Raw genomic sequence first — 23400 nt, forward strand, 5'->3', positions numbered from 1 at the left:
CATTTGTCCAACCAAAGCCACGTGTCGGGAAGATGGCACAAGGGGCTGGCAGGAGGGACCTGCCCCAGCTCTGCCCGTGCCCGCCACTGCCTGGGATTGGGGATGACAAACAGGGATGCTCAGAGTGCCTGAGACTGTCCCAGGTTTCTGGACAGGATGCGTCTGCTCTCAACTTGGACAGCAAAGGAGGCGCAAAGGGAAGGAGGAGAGGGAAGGACAGACAGACACCCCTGTGGCAGGAGCAGGGACAGAGCCACATGTTCCCCCAGCACCCTGAAATGACCCCGTCCCCGGTACTCACGTACTTTTGCTTTTCTGCCTCATTTCTCTGCAGCAAGGTTTCTGCGCACAGTGCTTTGCCGTCGACGCCAGAGAACGGGGGCTCGGCCGCTGCTGCAAGTCCAGTTGCTGGCGACGTCCCCTCTCTGTGCTCTGCAGGAGGACACAGTTCATCCACTGGGGACCACGGGCCAGGAGACAGCTCCCGCCCCTGAGACTCCTCTGCATCCCAGGGATCCTCAGAGGCATATGGGGCGACCCAGCTGGGGACCGCCACTGCCACCCTCATCTGCTGGTGGCTGGTGCTGGGGGTACCTTTGGTGCCGACGAGCTCTGGGTGTTTCTTCCAGGGGCGGCTGAGATCCTTCAGGGGGGATGGTTCGGGCTCGAGGCGCTGGAGCTGCTGCAGCCGGTCCTCCAGGCTCCGGGCAGCCTCTAGCACAGGAGCGGGGTCTGCGGGACACGGGATGCGGCGGTGAGCGGCAGGGATGCCCACCACCAGCCCTCTGCCCACCCTCCCTGCCACCCTCCACTGAAAATCAGAGCACATTCCCTTCCAGCCCTGGGGAACCCCGTGGGGTGCCCAGTGCCATGGGGGACACCCCTTGATCCAGCACTTTCCACCGCCAGCCCCAAGGGATGGAGGGGCCAGCAGGGCTGCATGGGGCATCACCTGCCTGAGCGAGCCAGTGGCACCCGCAGCACCGGTGGCCCCGGTGCCACCAGTGCCGGCCCGTTTGGGCGCAGACAATGGCGGTTTGTGCCGAGGTAAGCAGGTGCATTCAGAGCCGTCCGTCTTCCCTCTGTCAGCATTACACCATCATTAGCTAGTGTCTGCTCAGCAGGGTGTGCCATTATGTCTCCCAGGGCTGATGTAATTATACATTGACATAATTAACCCAGCAAGCCCATTAAGCAGGCCAGCTAAAAATTCATCTATAATTATTTGTTGTGTGCATGCTAATGAGTCCATCTGCACTGCCATTGTACAACATGAACAAATTAATTTACAAGTCTGGATTTTTTAATAAGTTCAAGAAAATGCCTCCTATTGAGCCAGGTTAATATAGGTTTGGGGGCTTGTTTTTTGGTTTGGGTTTTTTTTTTTTTTTTTTTAGAAAAGAAGAGGAAAGAAAATAGATTTGAATTCTCCAGGGTCAAAAAGTTAGACAAACAGGGAAGTGGGATGGAGCCAGGCATGCTACTGTACGGCACGGACGCGTGGCAGGCATCCAAGGGTAAAAAATAATAACGGTGATGGAAAAAAATCAAACAACGGGCTGCCTTCACTCCGAACAGGACACAGAGCAGCTCTTCTGCTCAGTGAGTCCCTGGCTGAGATGGCAGTGGTGCAGGATGGAGGGGGCCTGGCACCACCTTGGCCATGCCACAGGATTCAGGGTGGTCTGGGACTGCGCTGGCACAGCCCAACTGCAGCACCAGGCATCGTCAGGATGAACCTGCCCAAAAGATGCAGGATTTGGCCTCTGATCCTCACTGTAAATGCCTAGCACGGATGCTCCTTGCAAACAAGTGGTGCCAAGTCACGTGTCCCCCAGGATGGACTTTGGGACTCCCTCCGATCCGCTGCTGCCTTCCCATCCTACAGCATCATTGCTGTGGGGTGCAGGGTCTCACTGCAGGACCCGCCACACATCTTCCCTGCAGGACCAGCGAGGAACGGACCCCACATGCTAACACTGAAAGCCCCTGGAGCATCATTCCCTGCAGGGAACATTCCCCTTTTTTTCTGCTGGACATGACAGAGACCCCAAGGACATGCCAGGATAAAAGATTTGTGCCCAGATCCTGGCCACAGGGATGCATGCAGAGGCGGGTGCTGAGCCCTGCCAGCAGGCTGCTGGCTTTGGCACTGAAAAGGGGGACTTGGTTCTGGCTGGGACCCTCCTGGGCTGCTCATAGCATCCTTCGGCTCAGCATCCTTCAGCTCATGGCATGTCACAGCTTGGCATCCTGCAGGCTGGTTCCCCATCCAAGGATACAGGAATGTGCCATCAAAGCGGGTTGCGGTGATGCGGCACAGCCCCAAACCGGACTAGATGCTCTCACAGCCATTAATAACACCCGTAAGTACATGAGCTGAGATAACAATACAGCTAATTAAACCCTGTGCTCCGGGGCGCCAGCTCACAGGCTGCAGGGGCCAGGGGTCCCCCCCCGCACTCCCCCAGCCCCGGGGGTGTTGGCAGAAGGCTCCGTGCCAGCCTGCAAGCTGCCTCCGCTGGGATAAATGCTGGGGCAGGCCCTGTCTGATCTGCACCGGCAACTCCTCTCACCTTCGTGATAAGAAATAATACGGGAGGAACTGGCCCGAGCAATAAAGCTCTGAGGATTTTCCTCGGGTCAGCATTTTCCCTCCCGTGAGCTGCAGCTCCACTGCTGAAATACAGCTGGGGCGATCCCCCAGTGCACTGCTCCCTGTTTGGAGCCAACATCCCGGGATGAAATGGTTGGGAGCAGAGCTTTTAGAAGGGAAAAACCCCAAGTGGTGCTTTGACTCCACTTTCTACACCAGCTGGGGCAGCGCTGATGCAAAACGCCTGGCTGGATTAATTGCATTGTGATAAAACTACACCGTCCATCCACTGGGCAAGCGCTGCCTTTGGCCATGGGGCCGGCTCCACCACCTCAGGCGAGGTGTTTGGATGCACCAAGGCGCTGCCGGCACCGGGCACCAAGCTCGTGCCATGCTCACACCATGCTCGCACCACGCTCATGCTGCTGCTGAGCAAACCCTCCTGGTGCTGGGCTGGAGAGGGGATGCACTTAAACCCAAGCACATCATCTGCTCACACCAAAGTGCCATGGATGCCACGTGCCACCACGCTCTGAGCCACACAGGACGCAGGTCACGGTGCAGGGGACAGTCCCTTCCTCCGTAGGTCATGGCCCCCATCATGCCAGGTTAGAGGAGACGATGGCACTGACGCCGCAGCCATGCAGCTGTGAGCCCCGCCGCAGCAGTGACTCACCGGCAGCACAGATGGGTGACGCCAGAGAAGCATGTGCCAAAACAGGACCTCCAGCACTGTGGCCGCCCACTGCAGCTCCTGCATGTCCAGGGACTGTGGCACGGCATCGCCCACGGCCAGCATGGCCAGCTCACGTGGGAAACAGCCAGTCCCAGCCACAAGGCAGAACCTGCTGCCCAGGCATGCTTATCTATTGCTCCATATGTTCACCCACTTATATATATTTTATAATACATTTATATATATAATATTATATATATATATATACACACATACACACACACGTATATATAATAAATGCTGCCACTAGCTGGCGTTATTGGCTGTCCTTTAGTGCCACCGGTAATGCTGCAGCAGGGATGGGTGGTGGGCAGGGGTCCCTCCTGGTGTCCCCAGCTTGGCACAGGGGAGTAGGGCCAGGAGCCGTTCCTTGTGCTGGAGGGGGTCTGGCAGACCCGCCCCCAGACACCCCGACCACAGCAGCACACATCTGCTGCGTAGGCACTGGAGCAGCTCAAGGCACCCACGGGATGGTGGATGGGGCAGATGTCCTGGGTGCTCATCACCTTCTCCTGAGCACACACAGATCCAGGGAGCACTCGTGCCCCTGGGGACTGGCAGCTCATCCCTGTGCCAGAGCCTGGCGGAGGGCTCTGTGCTGGAGCTGAGGGGTAACAGCTGCTCCATGTTGCCACCCGGCTCCAAGAGGAGCATGGGACACCCGCGGTGCACCCATGGAACGCCCACGGTGCGTCTGTGGTGCATGCACGCTGCATCCATGTGCATGCACGGTGCATCCACAGTACCTCCGCAGCGTATCTGCGGTGCTGTCTCCCACTGGGGCAGCACCTCCTCTGCCACCCCATCCCAACCTGCTCAACCACATCCACCGGCGCCCTATGAATCCCTCCACGAGTCAAAGTCAGCCTTAAATCAAATCATCCCCAACAACAATGACATTAATTATGCTTTTAACACATTTTACTGCTTCCCCCCCTTCCCTTCATGCCACATCTGTGTGAACAATATCCAAAAGATTTACGGTTTTCTCCCGTAATTACAGACACACAGCCAGCTCACTTATCAAAATACTTGCTGAGCAATCAGGCTCCGTTACAGTCTCTGCCAGAGATTTGTGTTGACAGCAGCCATTCAAAGCAAAAAATGTCGAATCAGGACTTATGTGGCGCTTGTAAAGTATTCCACAAAGAGTTCGCCTGTCGAGAGACACACGGACATGTAACAGACAGGGACAAAACGCCGGGTGGGAGGATTTGGGGAGCAGGAGGGGAGTGGGGGAGAGGGGAGCACGAGATGGATGCTGTGGGAGAGCACAGACAGGGGAGGAGGAGGGGTACAGAGACCACAGGGGAGCAGTTTTGGGGTGTGCATGTGTGTGCACCTGCGTGCACCTGTGTGCATCCATGTGCATGCGTGTGCAAGCAGAAGCAGCATGGTGGGTGGGCGTGCGGAGGTGGGGAGGGAAGATAACTGGGTTCTGGAAACTGAGCTGACACTTGGTTCTTGTAGCACAGGAGAAAATTTAATGAGGACAAAAATATGTCTCCCTAATTCCCCTAAGAAATCATTAAAACATTTTGTTATTCCTAAATGTCTGGAAAATGAATTAGTGGCCCTGCAGGAGCCCTTCTGCGCATCTTCAGCTGTTTGCAGCTCTCCGTCCTTGCTGTGCCAGGGGATGCTCTGTGACGCTATGCCCAGCGCAGCCGACCCCCCAGATCAGAGCATGGCAGAGCCCCCAGCACGGAGCAGTGGGGACGGGGGTGCCAGCCCCTCACCCAGCCCTAGCACCGACTCTGCCAACACAAGCCTCAGGGCTGCCCCGTGCCTCGGTTTCCCCCTCCCCAGACTGCAAGCGGCACCCCAGACGGGGCGTACACCCCGGCCCGGCGGTGAAACGGGGAAAGCCGTCCCCAAGCCACGGCCGGTGCCAGGAGCCGTGCTGCGAGCTGGCGCTCGGTCGTTTCGGTTAACTTACCGTCAAAAAGACAACTGGGGATAGCCGCAGTGTTATTACAAGGGCTGAGCAAATGTATTCCTTTCCTAATGTCAAGATGCATTTGGCTCAGGGGCTGAAACACAGCGATGGCAAAAGCTGTTTCCACTCCTCTCTTCGGCTGGTATCTCCAGAGCACCATGCGCGAGCCGAGGTCGATGCCAGCCGCAGCGGGGATGGGGCCAGCAGCGCTGCCACGGTCCTCGCCGGCTCCTCTCGGCACCGGCGCCAGCACGCAACTCGTTAGGCAGCCAGGTCGCCACCGTGTTGCTTACCTGGAGCTTCGATTAATTGCTTGTAAACACTCAGGAAAGCCGTCTCAGCCTCCTTGCTTCTCTTACTAAGTGCAATCACCTGCAGGGAGATGGAAAAATGGGGTCAGAGACAAGCTCGGAGGAGGGAACTGGTTCTGCCGGGGCACCAGGACCAGTGCCACTCGTGACCCCTAGCACACGGGTCCCCCCCCCCCCCCCCCCCGCCACGGCTCTGTGCCCGCTCCGTGCCCTGTGCAGCCGCTCGCTGCCTTTGGCTAAACTCCTCGCGCCGCTGCCATGTCACGTCGCCCTAAATCATTGATGCGCTCTGAGTAAATGAAAATTATAATTTAATGTCAGTGCTTAAATAAGAAATAAAGAAGCCTGCCTGTTGTTGTGCTTGTTGGGTTGGATCCGGCACACAGCCCTCCCCAGCCACCCTCCCAGCACGATGCCGTGGGTAGAAGCGATGCTCACACCAGGACCAGGACACCTGCTCGCATCCCTGTCCCCCTCAGCTGCCAGGGTGACGGTGATGCTCGCACTGGCTGGGCGGTGGGGAGACAGCATGCTGCATTGCTAATAACCGAACAACATATTAATCTGCTGCGCACTCCCATCCAACATTTATGAGCATGAATCATTTACTCCCTTTAATTTTTCAAGGCGCGACAATACCTTGGGGTGGAGACTGCTGCCCACCTTGTTTGCTGGGGGTCCCCTTGCTACCTCCGCCCACCCAGCCCCAGCTGCAGCAGGTAGGATGGGGCACCGGTGGGACACACAGACCTCTGTGTCCCTGCCATCCCGGGTGCAGGAGCTGGGGATGGAATTGACTCATTCCCAGCTGGAAAACGCTCAGGTGGATCCAAACTGGGCGCCCACACCATCCAGTGAGGGAGGAAGAGGTGCCCACCCGGCATTCGGTGCTGGCAGACACACTGTTACCAACAGTGGACTAGTCAATTCAACCGCTTTTAAGCCACCGATGGGCTAATTACCAAACAAAGCCGCAACTTTATGCCTCAGCCCGGTGGCAGCTCCCGCACCAGAGCATCCTTCCCCTCCGCCCATCCCCTCCGTGCCGGTGGAGCTCCCGGCTCGCCCTGCCAGCCTGGATTGTGATTGCTTGTCATTCAAACCCAAAGCAAACCGCTCATTTGTAATCCAGCAGCCACCTGAGCAAACCGCCTTCTCCTTCCAAGCTCGCAGGCACTGGAGCACAAAGATCATTTTTCTATTGTTAAAATTGTATAAGCTGGGCTTTTTATAGCGTCTCGTACACAAACCTACTTTCTCGGCGCCGCTTTTCCAGCAGAGGAGGAATTTGGGGGCTTTTCTTCAGCTTTCTGTAAAAACACTTAGCTTCAGGGTGCTTTAAAATAATAATAATAAAGTGGGGAAGAGAGGAGGGAGGCAGCAAGCAGACGGCAAGTGGCACTGCCTGTGTATTGCAGCAGGACAGCATTGTGCCTGTGGAACTCACCAGCGTGGCGCTGGGGTGGCACGGGGAGCCCTGCTGGGGGGGTCTGTAAGGATGCAGAGTGATACTGGGGTGCTCCATGGCATCAGCCCTTCCTGACCCTCCCCACTTCCCACACCCTTTGGACTTTGCATGGGAGAGGAGGGGAGAGGGCACAGCCCATCGGCACGGCTCTGCTGCTGGGCGATGAGGATGCCTGGACCTGCTCGAGCTGCTCTGAAGAGCTCCATCTGCCCTGAGATGGCACCAAGCAAAAGGTGCAGAGCAAAAGGCTCTCTCCGTCACCTCTCCATCACCCATGGCTGCCCCACCATGCATCCCCAACCTGTGCCAGCAGGGAGGAACTGGAAGCCAGGACCAAACTCTTGTGCCCTAAACCAGGAGGGTGACATCACCAGCATCCTGCTAAAAAGAGGAGAAAATGGCTAAAAATGGGGGAGCTGAACATCCCCACAAGCAGCGCTGCCTCAGTGGGGTCAGGACAGCATCACCCCTGCTCCCCCCATCACCACAATACCCATTGGTGATGGCAAACCCACTGCCAACCACTCTCCATCTGCCCGCAAAGCCCTTGGTGGCCGGCGGCAAGCTCTGCCTCCACATTATATATCGACATACTATTAATTTCTATTTTTTTTTCCCTGGTCCGTCTCCCTCTGCAACATCCATGGGCTCAAGGTGAGGCACGGCAGCGGCGCGGGATTGCCGCCGTGTGATAAATTACATTTGCGCGCCGGGTCCTTTTCATGGCTGGTGACTTTCCAGCAAAGCAATTATCACTGTAGAATGCGTAATAGCCTAATTAATTACTATTGTCAGGCTGGCCTCTGTGCCATGATTATACCTTCCAAAGCCAACTTTTCAAACATTTGGAAGCAGAAATATTATTATAATTGACTGACAAAATGGTAGAACTCCCCCGGCACAGCCGGTCCTCCTCCCGGCACGGCGGTGAGGACCCACTGTCTGAACGTCTCCTCTCCAAAGGCACAGGATTTGCATTGCACCGGCGGTGAGTTTATTCTTATATCCATGAGATCAAGTGCAGGATAAGTAGTGGGTTATTTCCATCTAAATACTGGTGGCAGTAAACCACAAATGAGCTCTTTTTCAGCGGAGAGGAACAGCTGTCGGGGGAGAAAGCAGCAGCAGAGACCCCAAATGTTGAAGAAAACTGATGAAAAAATTCATTCAAGCCTTCGCTATTTTCCTTGCTGTTTTTTTTTTTTTTTTTTTTTTTTTTTGCTGACGTGTAAAGAAGTCAGGGAAAGCGGGAGGGTGGCAGAGGAGTGAGGGGGGAGAGCCTAGGAGGGAACCAGCGTCCCAGAGGAGAGCTCTGGGTGATGGGGGCTGGACTCCCCACGTAGCACCAGCCACCTGCCAGGGAGCCCCCACCTCCTGCCAGGGTCCCTTTGCTGTCTTCCTGAGTGACTCCTTAAACCTGTCACACGTGCACAGACCCACCGTGCAAGCACAGACCCATCATGCGCACACAGAGACCCGTTGCACATGGACAAACCTGTTGCACTCTCATTGCACACACGCACAGACCCATTGTACACCCACAAACCTACCACACAAACCCACCACACACACACACAGACCCACTGCACACCCACAGACCCACTGCACACCCACGGACCCATCACACACACCCACTGTACGCTCCTGCAAACCCATGGTGCACATGCACAAACCCGCTGCACACATGCAGGCAGACCCACTGCAGACCCACAGATCCATCACGTCCCCACTGCAGACCCACAGACCCCTTGCACACCCACACAAACCCACTGCACACACACTCACAGACCCAACGCACATGCAGACCCGCTGCACACACAAACCCATCATGCACACACACGACCCGTTGCACACAGCTGCACAAGCCCATTGCACACATGCCCAAACCTACCAGACATGCACAGACCCACTTCACACACATGCAAACGCATTGCACACACCCACCGACCCACTGCACATGCACAGACCCATCGCGCACCCAGAGCCATTGCACTCACATGCACAAGCCCACTGCAGATGCACAGACGCACGTTGCACACCCACAAACCCATTGCACAAACATGCACAAGCCCAAACATGCAGACGCACAGACGCATTGCACAGATGCACACTCATTGCACACCCACAAACCCATTGCACACTCACACAGACGCACCACACATACACAGACCCATCATACACCCACAAACCCGTTGCACACATGCAAAGACCCACTGCACGTCTACAAACCTGTTGCACATGCACCCACAAGCCCACTGCATGCCCACAAATGCGTTGCACACCCACATAGACCCATCACACATGCACAGACCCATCACAGACATGTGCAGACCCACTGCACCCGGACAGACCCACCACACACCCACACGAGACCCATCACACAGCCACACAGACTCATTGCACGCCCACAGACCCACTACACACCCACACACACCCATTGCATGTGGACACAGACCCATTGCACACCCCCACAGACCCACTGCACGTGGACACAGATCCATCACAGACATGCGCAGACCCACTGCACCCACACGGACCCAACACACACCCACACAGACCCATCGCACAGCCACACAGACCCATTGCACAGCCACAGACCCATTGCACACCCACACAGACCCACCACACAGCCACAGACCCACTGCACATGGACACAGCCCCCCCCACACCCACACAGACCCATTGCACACTCACACAGACCCACTGCACCCACACAGACCCACTGCACCCGCACAGACCCATCTCACCCACACAGACCCATCGCACATTGTACAGACCCATCGCACGTGGACAGACCCTATCCCATGTCCCCCAGCTCCTTCCACGGCACCCCCCGCCCATTCCTCCGACGGCAGAAGCAGCTCGCAACGTTTTCACAAGGCCAAAAAGCAATTCATGTCAAAAAGATCAATAATATAAAAATAAAGCCTGAGAATTCTAGTTAAAGGGAACATCATAGAAATATGTTGTTCACGTTCATGATTCAGAGATTAAAAAAAAAAAAAAAGAATCAATATAAGTTCTTCAGATGATGTTATTTCTAATGAGAAATATACCAAGACTGCTGCAAATAACTGCTTAACAGAGAAAAAAAATGCATTAATAATTTACTTTATAAAGCATAGGATCCTGAACGCAAGAAAATTGCTGCTGGTTCTTAATTTTGTTGTAATACTTCCTGACAAGTTCAATGACGCCCTGGCAAAGTTCCTGAGAGCGCAGTCAGAGAACGTTCAGCTCATTAGGTTATTTTTTCCCCCCTTTTTTCCGTAGCATCCCAGCCCGGCTGGCTCTGGGAGAAGGTGCCCGAGCTTTTCCCCTTCTTTGCACCACAGGATTTCTTGGGCTGAGCCCCCAGATCAGCGCCAGCCCTGCCAGCTACGAGCATCCTCCTGCCTCCTCCCGACACCCGTCCCCAGGTGAGCTACAGCCTCCAGCCACAACGCAGCACGCCAGGAAAATATTCCAAGCTGATTTTCCCATCCTCACCAACAGAATTTAATCCACCTTTTTTCTCCCGGCTGGTTTAGTTGTTTTTTTTTTCTTATGTTTTTTCCTTTATTTTTTCTTAGTTTATTTTCTTAGTGCGTTTGCTGACAGTTGGCAACTCCAAACCATCTGCTACCGATGTGCACACTGAAACGAAAGGCTTCAGCATTGAACCCAGCACGGCTTGAAGGAGCAGGCTCATTTCTGACCGTCGGCATGAGGTGCCACCCTGGCAAGCTAATTCCCAGCACGGCTGGATTTCTTGCAAGCCCATCAAATTATTTCCCTGCAAAATTATTGCCTTGCAAAAAATATGCAAAATTCCCTGGGTGGCTGGTGGCAGCAGTCCAGGTTGGCAGAGGAGATGGGCAGGGATGCACAGGGCTCTGCATCCCTGGCATAGATGAAGCAGGGCGATGAGGGGTTGCCGCTGGTCCCTGGGTTCAGGATGGCTGGGATGGAGCTGGGATGGAGCTGGGATGGAGCTGGGATGGAGCCGGGATGGAGCTGGGATGGAGCTGGGCTGGCCCCAGCACGCGGGCGCACCCCGAGCATCACCAAGTTTCACCTCCCATTTAGCAGAACAAAACTTTTAATTTAGATGTTTTCATCTATCTATCAGACTAAAAAAAATAAGTTTAAAATAATGACTGTAATAAATGAAGGTAATTAATTGTAGTTTGTTCCTTTACTGTCTAGTCAGCTTAATTTTACCTTTTCATCTAATAATGAGAAAATAATTTTTGTGCTCTGAGGGTTAATGATATGTAACTGCAAGAGCTGCTAATTGCATGTTGCAAACTATTCATCAAAATCCCCATCTGCGCTACTTGATTATGTTTGCTAAATTATTGCTTTGAATTATCTTTCATAAAGCAACTTTTGTAATTAGCAGGGCTTTCGCTTTGCTCTTTTCTCCGTCGCAAGGATATTCAAACTTTGTCCGTCTCAAGCTGTTGCCATTAAACTGCGGTGGCGGGCAGCTTTTGGTGAGAGAAAGAAACTGCCCTTTAGCTAATCGGGGGGAGAGCGGGGGGGAAATAAAAGCTGGGCTTATTCTCTGCAGTTACAATTTATTCTCCTGGCCCTGTTTCTCCTTCCTCGAGGAAAAAATTATATAGGAAGGATGCAGGAGCCTAAATGTATATGAGATGCATTTGGGAATGGCAGAGAGAAATGGCCCGAAAAGCCCATCCGTCCCCATCCAGGTTAATATTTCAAAATGAATTTTTTTTTTGCCTTCCCATTTACAAGAAGGAGCGGAGGGGGAACGCTCGCCATTCATCACCACGCTTTTATGGGCTCCTTCCCGTGACGCAGATGATGTAGCGCTCTGCTCTCCCTGGTTAATATTCATGGGGAGGGCTGAAAAGTGTGCTTTGTGGAGAAAAAAATATATTAAGGAAGTATTTTTAAAAATTTGAGAAAAGAGGGGGAAAGGGAGAAGGGGGGGGAAAGAGGGAAAAGAGGGGGAAGAAGGGAAAGGGGAAAGTATTTTAGAAAGGGGGGAAAAGAGAGGAAAAAGGAGGGGGAGGGAAAGAAAGAAAAAGAGAGAAAAAAGAGAAAAAGAGGGGGGGAAAGAGCCCCCAGGGCCCTGTGCGCCTGGCCGCAGGAGAAGCGGCAGCACTCTGGTGTCCATCCCACTCTGCCTGGCGCTGAGGCAGCTCAGAAACCCATCCTCAGGGGAGCAAAATCCACCTTTTAGGATAAAAACTCCCAAAACCTCCTGTGGAAAAAATACCCGGGGGGGAGGGAGGTGGCAGAGCCAGGGAAGCAGCTGCTGCCAAGCCAGGAATCGCATCCTGCTCTCCCTTACACCCCCATAAATCCAGTGCCACTTGGGCAGAGGGACGGGCTGGGGCTCCCCAAAGGACATAGCTCATATTCTCATAGCGGATCTAATGAAGACTATCGGAAAAAATGCAGTATTTAAAAGACTGAAAATGTATTCCTATTGTTATCACTCTCTTTTATGTGTTTATGCATAGTGCATCGGAATGAATCAATACTGGATTGCCCTATAAATAAATGAGCATATCAGTAAACCCAGTAATAAAATGAAGTGATGAAAAATATGGAAATCAGTCGCATTTGTGTAAATCCACTTATTGTTTACTTTAATATTTTCTTATGCAGTTCCGTAGCTCCAAAGAGACAGATTTAAAATCAGGTAATGCTCAGCAGATGACAGATCCTAATGTGTCGCTGCTGGCAAGCTCAGAGTACCAGCAGCTCTCCAGGGGTTTCCATCGAAGCACATTAGAAGAGCAGAGAAAGCAGCCCCCAAAGAGAGAGCATTAAAAAGCCGGGGAGAAGAAGAGGTATCCTGAAGTGCAACACATCTCTTGATGGCATCAGGGACCACAGCCAAGGCATCCACAAAGGCACCGGGAATGTGGTAGGGGCACAGGGCTGGGGAGCACCCGGGGCAGGCTGGAGGATGAAGTGAGATGCCTTCTGCAGCAAGATGGTCAGTTGGGAACGTGTCGTCACAGCCTGGTGCTCAGCTCCTCCTCAGATCGCCCATTGCAACCTCATCTGGTGCATCCTGGCCACGGTGTGGCATCTCCTGGCCATGCTGTGGCTTCTCCTGGTCACACCACCATACCTCCTGGGCACATCATGGCAGCATCTCCTGGCCATGCCATGGCATCTCCTGGCCATGCCATGGCACCTCCTGGCCACATCGTGGCATCTCCAGGCCATGCATGGTATCTTCCAGTCACATCACGGCATCTCTTGGTCACACCATGGCACCTCCTAGTCACATCATGGCAGCATCTCCTGGCCATGCTATGGTACCTCCTGGCCACATTGTGGCATCTCTGGGCCATGCATGGTATCTTCCAGTCACATCGTGGCATCTCTTGGTCAGACCATGGCACCTCCTAGTCACATCATGGCAGCATCTCCTGGCCATGCTATGGCACCTCCTGGTCACATTGTAGCACCTCCTGGTCACATTGTGGCACCTCCTGGTCATATTGTGGCATCTCCTGGCCATGCTATGGCACCTCCTGGTCACATTGTGGCACCTCCCGGCCACACCATGGCACCTCCTGGCCAGGCTATGGCACCTCCTGGTCATACCATGGCACCTCCTGGCCACATTGTGGCACCTCCTGGCCATGCTATGGCACCTCCTGGTCACACCACGGCACCTCCTGGTCACATTGTGGCACCTCCTGGCCATGCTATGGCACCTCCTGGTCACACCACGGCACTTCCTGGTCACATTGTGGCACCTCCCGGCCACACCATGGCACCTCCTGGCCAGGCTATGGCACCTCCTGGTCATACCATGGCACCTCCTGGCCACATTGTGGCACCTCCTGGCCATGCTATGGCACCTCCTGGTCACACCACAGCACCTCCTGGTCACATTGTGGCACCTCCTGGCCATGCTATGGCACCTCCTGGTCACACCACGGCACTTCCTGGTCACATTGTGGCACCTCCCGGCCACACCATGGCACCTCCTGGTCACATTGTGGCACCTCCCGGCCACACCATGGCACCTCCTGGTCATACCATGGCACCTCCTGGCCACATTGTGGCACCTCCTGGCCATGCTATGGCACCTCCTGGTCACACCACGGCACCTCCTGGTCACATTGTGGCACTTCCTGGCCATGCTATGGCACCTCCTGGTCACACCACGGCACCTCCTGGTCACATTGTGGCACCTCCTGGCCATGCTATGGCACCTCCTGGTCACACCACAGCACTTCCTGGTCACATTGTGGCACCTCCTGGCCACACCATGCCACTTCCCAGCAGTGATGCCCCCTTCCCCAGCCTGGAAGCTCTCCAGACAGGGCCACCATCCCTGGTGTCCTGCAGGGGACATCAGGGAGCTCACTGGCACAAGGGCCCTGCCTGTAGCCCTGCCCAAACGTGGCACAAGGCCACCCAGGACCAGCTGGGGAGGGAAAGCAGATGGATTTTATCGGCTATAGAACCCCCTCAGGGGTTGGGGACAGTGACTCTGTGCCTCGGCCACACCAAGCTGGGTCCACTTTGTCCCTCCCAGGGCTCTCCCCTTCCCCTTGCAACCCCACAAGAGCCGACGGGGTGGGAAGGGGCTGGGATCATGCCTGGGACCACGGGGGCGACAGCAGATCCCACCTGCTTCCCTGCCCACCTCTCCTGCGAGCATCCCCCTATAACGCTGCCAGTTTTTCCTCCCACCCAGGCAAGCAGAAAACACCCCTCCCCACATGGCCTCTGAGGAAGCTATTTTAGAGTTGCTCTTTTTTTTTCCCTTCTCATCTTTTTTTAAATTTTCTTTTTTTAAAAAAAAAAACAACCAAAAACACATCTCCCCCCATCTGGGCTGCGAGCTGGGTGCCAGCATCTCGGCGCCGAATGCTCAATGTTTGCTTTTTATAAACGCCTTCAAACCCAAAGTTTCCTGCCGCGCTGCCAGGATGCATCCAGGCGGATGCTGCAGCCCCCTGTGCAGCCCCCATCCCCACCCCGGGACCCAGCCCTGCCCATTCAAAGGAGCTACCGCGGGCAGTGAGAGCCAGAAACCCCCACACCCCCAGGTTAGGGGCTCTAATTTGTCTTTGTGGCTAATTAGCTTCCCTTCTTGTTAGTCACTTACATCTATACGGTTCTCAAAAATCTAGTTGCCAGGGAGGGAAATCCGCCGTCCTGCCGAGTTAATTCTCTAACAGCAAATCTCCTGTACCTCAGGTAACATTTTTCTTAAATTCCCGGCTGAGTTCAATTAAATGTTTATGAGACTGTGCGCCTTCCCCCCGCCACGCTGCCAGCACCAAAGCGACAGAATTAAGCTCCTTCTGGAACAAAACAAAAGGAGACAGGGGAAAAAAAACCAAAGAGGGGAAAGAAAAATAAAATAAAGGTGGTTTAGGAGGGCTGGGTTTTAAGGTTGCAAAATATAATTCCCCCGGACTGATTCTGCTCTGCGTCGCGCAGCCACGGTGCGTTGGTAATATCGACAAGGGGGTTTATATGAATAATTGAAGAAATTCTGTATTCCCCGCAAAAGAAAAGGCAAGCCGAGAGGGTTGTTGAGATAATCAGGAGCTCGCTAATCAATATTCTCAGCCCCAGCCTCCTCCTTGCTTCTCCAAAAGGAGCAGTGCCATAAGCTCATCAGTAACTGTAAAAAAAACATCACACTCCGAGTGTCAAAATAGTCAAGCGCAGCATATTGTATTGCCAGATTTCCCTCCCGGTCCACCCTGGTGCCAGATTACATCCATCAGCGGGGAGGGAAGCCGTCCAACGATGACTTACTTACACTTAAGTGTTCATAAATAAGGTTTTTAAGATATAGATGGCTTTTTAATTTTGGTGGAATGGGGAAAAAAAAAAAAAAAAAAAAATGATGGGGTTGATGTGATGCAAAGCGACCTGTCGGGTGCTCTCCGGTAAATCCTGCAGCCCGGCCGTGCCTGGGGACACCCCGGTCCCGATCTGGCTTGTATCGCAGTGAAAACAGCCAGAAAAAATTTACGCTGGCACCATAAACTGTGGCAAAGCCTTTGTCTGATGGGGAGATGGGGTGAGAGAACGTATCCCTGCCATGAAAACCTCATTAGACAGACTCTAATTACTGCCCTGCAGTCGGCGGGAAGGGACAGAAACCATAAAACCTGAGCTGGGGAGGAGGCTATTAATTGCTTTTTGATAAATTGGGGGCTGAGGTGCTGGTGGCAGAGGTCAGGAGGTGTCTGCATGGGGCTCAGCTGTGCCCTGAGCTCCGGCCACCACCAATGCACGTCCCACCCCCACCTTGCCCACCCTGAGCATCCCCACCCAGCTCCCAAAACGGGCACTTTGGGGGCAAACTGGGTTTGCAATGGGAAGAACCACCTGTGCCAGGATCAGCAGCTGGTTCCAGCTGCAGGACCTGTGGTTTGCTCCGTCTTCACGTCCCACCAAAATCTCAGGACAGTAACTGCCACACTTGGTGTGAAGCCAGCCTCGCACCCCAGCACTGCAAGGGATTTAAGCTGTGACAGCCTGAATCACAGGGAACTGGCTCCTTCTGCCCTGGCATCACCAAAAAACCAGCCGGCCATGTCACGGTGGGACACGGGGCAGGATGACAGCCAGCACAGGGCGGCCACCACCACCATCCCCTGCTAGATGGGCCATGGGGCAAGCGGGGTGACCCTGGCCATCAATCAGCCCCTATGCCTTATGTAAATCCGCAGTGCTAGAGATGTATGGAGCCAATTACCAGGGGTCACTGCCGCGTGTAAAATCCAGACAACGAAGCTCCCAGTCTGAAATGAATTTGCGCAAGATTGCAAGCTTACTGCCTTTTATTGGACAAAATAAATATTTCACTGTTATATAAAAAAATATTGGCGAGAAAGCAGATAAACCCGAGTCCTGTGTGTATACAGAGAAGCAGGGAGTGAAAAATGGCTGTCAGCATCTTTTTAACAGCCTTTGGTGCGGTACAGGAACACGGGTTGCGGAGGGGGTTTGATGATGGCAGTGGCACAGGGACACCAGGGGACCTCAGGGACCCCCATCCCAGACCCACTGAGGCTACACTGCGAATGGGAGTGATGCTGGCAGTGTGGTCCAAGGGGTTGTGCCTTGACCCAGCTGTGATGGAGAGCAACACATGGGATACAGAAGGGGATGGGAAACCTTGGAGGCTCAGCACCATTCCCAAGAAGCAGATGCTGACCCCAAGCACCAGGCTGAGCCTGTGCCCACCACAGAGGAAGCCCAGGAGGATAGGGTCAGGAACGGCCTCGCCATACAGATCAATTCCAAATGCATTTTCCTAACAGTTTTCCCCAGCTTGTCCTTCTGGGATCATATCTGTCCTCATCTGCAGACCCCTGTGTCCACACAGGACATACTTATTTCATGCTCACCAATATATCAACCCTTCCCTGTGACAATAAAGCAGGAGAAAAGAAAAAATAAAAAGCCTATAGGAATCAATACCTCTTTCTCTCTCTCTCTCCCTATATTTTATTAAAAACTTTAGCATCAATATTAATGTTTAAATCCTCACCAAGCTGAGTTTAATTACCTGTAAACTGCATACACAGCTACGCGGACTTTGCTCCTCGCCGCAGTAAATACAAGCAAGGAGGAGCAGTGCCCACATCTCCGAGCATCACCTTCCCACCCCTGCCGGCACGGCCATGTCCAGCCCCCTGGTCCCTCAGCATCACTCGCCAGGCAGGGAGGGGACTGGGGTGATGGAGCCAGAGCCATGACCTGCTCTGGGCAGGGATAGAGCTGTAAGGAGAAGGGGGAGAGAAGGGAAAAATTGGGATCTGGAAAGAAAATGATGCATAGATATAAAATATCTGGGGCTCTTGCAGACGAAAGGGATCTGCTCTCAGCCACCACCGTGAATCGTAACATTTGGGAGGGGGGAAGGAGGGAGAAGCATTTGAATGGAGTCCATTAGCGGCTGAGGATGAATAACTGGCAGGCAGGAGGAACTGCTCCCGAGCTGCCAGCGAGGTCAGGCGGCTGGCACGAAAGGCCCAGAGCTGCCGGAGAAACCAAGCGGGGCTGGGACCGGACCCCATGTAACCCACCCAGCAGCCACCTCCTCCCTTTGCTCGCTGTGCCAGAAAAGAGAAATCCGGGCTCGCCGTGCCTTCCCAGCCGCTGCGGCTGTGCCGTGCTCGCACACCTGCAGCCGCATCCTTGGACCGATCCCTGCTTGGTCCCCACTGCTGCCACTGCTCACCCCAGGGACCATCCCAGGGCCACCGTGGTCCACGGTCCCGCAGCGCAGAGATACTGAGCTGCAAGGTCTCAGCATCGCAAATGGAATCGGGGTTTACAGCACGTTATCAAAAGAGCCGTAATGGGATCTTGCAGAGGGCAGAGATTTGAGACACACATCAGATTTCCATTCCTGGTGAGACAGGAAAAGGCTGTTTTTTAAAAAACACACATATATCAAGGGATGCTATCTGATGTGTCGTGCTGGCAGCTGCTCGCAGGCAGCTCCACCACCCCGGTGTTTTGCCATCCCACTCCTTACTGGAGGCCAAAGAGGGGCTGATGGAGGGGGCCAGCCTGGTCCTGCCCTCCCGGACCCCGCATCCCTGCAAACTCCCTGGCAAATCCCTGCCCCCCTCCACCTCTCCTACATCCCACAGCCTCAGCTCCTCCCGGCCAGCTTCCTTAAGGCTCCTTCCTTATTACATCTATTACAGCAGCTTCCCAAGGCCAGGGCTGGGAGGGCGATGGTAGCATTCGAGGACTACACTTTCAGAATAATATTCATTACCATATTCATTCAGTGTTTATCTCGCAGATGTACGGATCCGTTACAATGGAGAAAAAAGAGAACTCAGAATTTGTTCTCAAAAGATATTCAAATTAGTTAATCAAGAGTCCTTTTATCACGTGTCTCATGTACCAGCAGCAACTATCCATCGAGATAAATGATCAGCTGCTAATAACTGATTACATTGCAGCAAGTGTTTTCTTATCCCTATTACCACCATGTTTAAAGACACTTTATAAATTTCTAATTATTGTAAATTGTTTCTCCTTTTGAAAACATCTTCCCATAGTCATCAGCTGTCAATTTCCCCTGAAAATCTCTCTCTGAAATGAGCTCATAGCAAGATACTCAGAGAAAACCCTTCCAGGCTCCCAGCCGGTGGGATGCAGCCCAGCCACCTCCACCCCGGTGCAGTGGGGGACCAGGATGCTCCTCCAGCCCTTTACAAATGGACCAGACTTGAAAGAAAAATAAAAACATCTGTAAGTTGGATCAATCCTGAATGATGCTGCCTTTACCTGCCGCACGAATGGGCCATCGCCCCGGATGGATTCGCTCTCCAGTGAACCACAAAGAAATAAATAAGCCAGCAGTATATAATAGGGCTCTTGACAAGTGCAAGGCACCCGCTCCTACAGACACTGGCATCTGAGGGGAGATCTGGGCTTGGGAGAGCCCTAAATAAGATCCCGCTTGCTCTCTGCATATTTTACAGATGAAAGCTGAAATAGTTCAGAGGGTTTGAAGCCAACCAGGACTTTAAATCCAGCAGCCGGCCTCGAGCCGCTGCTCCAGCTGATTTCTGGGCTCCATTCATTATTGCAATCAATCAGCTTAAAAAAAAACAAAAAACAAACTAACAAAAACCCACCACAAAAACAACAATAAACCGCTCTCTAAACTCTCTTAGACACTTTAATGGAAAAGCTATCTCCTTCCACCTTCCCTGGCCATGACCGCAGGGCTGGAGCTGCAATCCCGGGCCAGGCTGCAGCTGGAGGGTCCGTGCTATGCTGGGGACCACGATGGCATGGGCAGAGTATCCATGTGCTCCTGGAAGGGACCCAGGATGCAATGAGCCTCCTGGCATGGTGCCCATGTGCCACTGCCAGTGCCACCACCTTGGGTGATGGGTGGCTCTGCTGGTGACATTCGCTGCCCAGGGACGGGGTGACTGGGACAGGATCGTATCGCAGCCATGCCCCATGGCACTGCCGGACCCTGGAGGTATTTGCCAGGGTTTGGCACTGCTGGACCCTGGAGCTATTTGCCAGGATTTGGCCAACTGCCTCCGTGCCAGAGCCAGTGGAGCCAAAGCTAGTGGCAGCTGCGCTGCAGAGGCATGGGATGGGAGGAGAAGGAGCAGGAAAAAGGCTGCCCGGGATGAACTCCCCCCAGAGCACCAGGGTGTCTGGCCAAGCACGTTCGCTGGGCAGAGCAGGGCCCACAGCTGCCAGGAAAGGGAGGAGCAGCCAGTGGGACACGGAGCCTGACACGGAGCAGCCAAGGTCCTTCCCGGCTCCAGGGGGGCTCAGACCAGGGGAGGAGACGCCGCAGGCACCAGCCATGCCATTATACACTTTATTGATGCTGTTCTGAAGAAAGCTAATCAATATATTAGATTTCCCAAAGAAAGAAAACACCAGCTGCCAGCAGCACATAACTCCTCCGCCACGCTGCATTTTTCCATCAAGCCCCGGAGCCGTGCGTGTCTGCGCAAGATGAGGTCACGTTCAAGAGGAGACCTCCCGCTTCCCTGGCGGCCAGGTCAGGGCCAGGGCCACGGCCAGCACCTAGCCACGTGGCAAAGCCCATGTCCCCCCTCCTTGGATTCAAATAAAAGCGTCAAATTCCCTAAATATCTTGCACCAGCACTGCCACAGTGTACGGAGAGACAGCCCAGCACCCAGCAGGACAGACCCAGCCCGGTCCAACAGGGGTCCTCAGGGACCCCCAGCCTCCAGTCCCAATGCCTCTGCATCCCTTGGTGGCCCCACAGCCCCTGGCGCTCATTTGGACTTCACCAAGGGTTCCCAAAGAGCTTTCCCCATCAGGAAGAACCATCTCAGAAACTGCCCTTTGCCAGCCACATTTCCCCGGCAGAGCCATTCCCATAGCACCAGACGGCCCCAAACGTGGCCGCTCAGCCACGCACCAGCACTGGAGAGAAATGGGAAAGCAGCAAAGCGATGGATACACTTGGCCATAGCAGGATCCTGGCACACCAAACCCTGGCAAACCAAACCATGGCACCCAGCTTGCCGTGCTCCCTGCTGCCCACACCCCATCACTGCTCCAGGGAATTCATTCCTTAAAACATTAAAGCTGATGCTGTGCAGCTCCAAAAGCTGTTTAAAAAGGACAGGATAAATCCACATTGGACCTAGTGCTCCACACTGGCAGGAATGTGGACTGACGTCACGGGGAATTGATTAGTGTTTTAATAGAATTAGATCATTGGGAGCATTGCAGACCTGTTTCAGAAACCCAAATGTTATGCAGATTTGCATTCAAAATCCTAAACCAGGGCGCATTTAAGCAAGGCAGAGTAAATGTCCCACATTTCCCCAGGATTATCTGAACCATATCAGATATAATCCAATGATCTGTAAAGTGATTATACCCAACTGAATATAAGAGATCTCTTCTGGTAATGCAATATTTCATCCAGCTGCAGACATTAGGAGGAGGCAAACAAAGGAGGAGATTTAATAAGTGGAAATAAAACTATAGGCAGAGATAGTTTTAAATATTTTTTTTTTTGTATTGCATCTAATTGCAATCAACAACAGACATCTGACACAGTGACAGCATCAGCAAAATTGCTGCTGAGAGCACAGAATCTTTGTCTAAAAATAATCAGACATTCAGCGCACCACTGTTTGTTATAATGGTAATCGATGCTGGAGGCTTTGAATTCCATCAATTTATAGATCTGCTCTGTTCTGCCTGGTGATTGTGTTCTGCACACATCCACTCCGGCTCGGCGCAGGCAGCGCCGGGGCACTGTGTGATTAAGATAAGCTCAGATTCCTTTCATACATTCCTTATCAGCTCTAATTCTCCACCAGGCAGAGATGTTCACAGCAGTTAAAGATTAGTTCAGCTTCTCAGACGCCAAATTTGAGGGTATTGATCAATAAATCAAATCACAGCAATCAATCGCCCGATCCGAAGAGTCTAGCCGATGCATTATTACTGGCGCCTTTCGAAGCTGAGGCTTTTTCATGGGTTTCATCAAAACGCTGCTTCCCTGGCTCCCCGCCAGCTCCCGGGCTGCCTAATAGACTCCGCAGCAGAGGAGCTCCAGCCCAGCAGAAGAGCAATAAATCTCTCATCAAACAGCCGATAGAGAAACAAGATGAACATCTGTTTTGCTGCAATGAAACTCCTGTGTTCTTCAGAAGCTGCAAACCAGGTCTGACAGACCACCCCAAAGGCTGCTTTGCCTTCAACAAAGCAGCAAAGCAGAATATTTGCCGGTTATTTCAATCAGGTAATTTAAGAAGACTTTGCATTCTCCTCTCTGCAGCTGCCGGAGCTTTACAGACAGGATTCCTGCTCAGTCGATAATAAAAGCCATCCTGGGACCCTGTACTATGAAGGCAATTTTATGATACCCATTATGTGGCAATGTAACTTCATTAAAAGCTGTTTATTCCCTCTAAGCATTTTAAGCACTTTCCCTCACCCATAAAGAAGAGCCTCTTGGTGCACTGCAAAGGTTATTTGTATCGGGAGCTGCTTTCAGGTATTTCTTGCTGGGTACGAGGGTCGTGCCGGCAGTGGGATCCCCAGCAAAGGGGCTTCTCCTCCCGGCCAGCAGTGAGACGGGAGCTGCCAAGAGACAGCTGTAAATTATTTTTATTATACACTCAAGATGAGCTACGCTTACTGGAGCTCTGTTTAGGTGACATTTATTATGCCAGCTTCTTTTATAAATTAATATGGACAAGTGCCCCGAAAATCCACCCCTGCTGTGAGGATGGGCTGGCTCCTCTGCACACCCGTTTGCTCTTTCATTTGGGATAATTCGGGGTGTCTCAGCCCTGAGAGCTTAATTTTCTGACCTGACATTATAATTCAGCATCCAGAGGTGGAGCTGCAATCAGAGCAAAGCACAAAGCCAGACCCCATCCCACAGCCCACCGCGGCCCTGCGGCACGCAAGCTGCCTTGCTCCAAAGGAGGGACAAAATGAAATCCTTAAGAACAACCAAGCAACCCCTAAATCTCAAATTTAGTGCTCCTTAATCTTGCTGGTAACATTAAAAAAAACAACCGGAAAACCACCAAAAAAATCACAGTTGGGTCCCATCCTGGTGCTCAGCAAGGTATCCATTGAACAAGTTCATTCCTTGCAAGCACAGCCAATGGACTGGGATGGGTTGGGGATATTTTTCCCAAATGCTACCAAAACAAATCCTACATGGAGCTAAGGAGTTAACCCATGGTGAGGAAGATGCTTGTTGCCAGACAGGCTGACACGAGCAGGTGGGGCTCTGGGACATCAAGCTGGCCATCAGCAAAGGGCTGTTTTGCTCTGCTGGTACTCAAGAGCCAATGAAACCACCTGGGCAGCCACCTCCTCGGCTAACGATG

At 53.1% G+C, this 23400-nt stretch overlaps 1 protein-coding gene and 1 long non-coding RNA gene across 15 annotated transcripts in view; both read right to left on the bottom strand.

The window, feature by feature from the left end:
• The window catches only part of CUX2 (cut like homeobox 2), a 69786-nt gene that overhangs the window by 13613 nt on the left and 32773 nt on the right, over positions 1 to 23400 (bottom strand). For 5 of the 14 annotated variants that reach the window (XR_005829959.1, XM_040608952.1, XM_040608933.1 and 2 more), the window contains exons 1-3: positions 4353 to 5260; positions 595 to 732; positions 306 to 432 (exon numbers count right to left, since the gene is read on the bottom strand). Coding sequence is in view for 13 of the 14 variants with exons in the window: in XM_040608952.1 (XP_040464886.1) it covers positions 306 to 432; positions 595 to 732; positions 4353 to 4704 (617 nt within the window). In the remaining variant the exon portion in view is untranslated. The other 9 variants (XM_040609002.1, XM_040609030.1, XM_040609020.1 and 6 more) reach the window with 5 other exon arrangements.
• Positions 12630 to 13701, bottom strand: LOC121094900. Its single transcript, XR_005829960.1, has 2 exons — positions 13575 to 13701; positions 12630 to 13511 (listed from the first exon to the last, which is right to left on the bottom strand). It is a non-coding gene; the product is annotated as an uncharacterized LOC121094900 (long non-coding RNA).

The sequence above is a fragment of the Falco naumanni genome, chromosome 1, assembly GCF_017639655.2.
Source record: "Falco naumanni isolate bFalNau1 chromosome 1, bFalNau1.pat, whole genome shotgun sequence".
Classification (NCBI taxonomy): Eukaryota; Metazoa; Chordata; class Aves; order Falconiformes; family Falconidae; genus Falco; species Falco naumanni.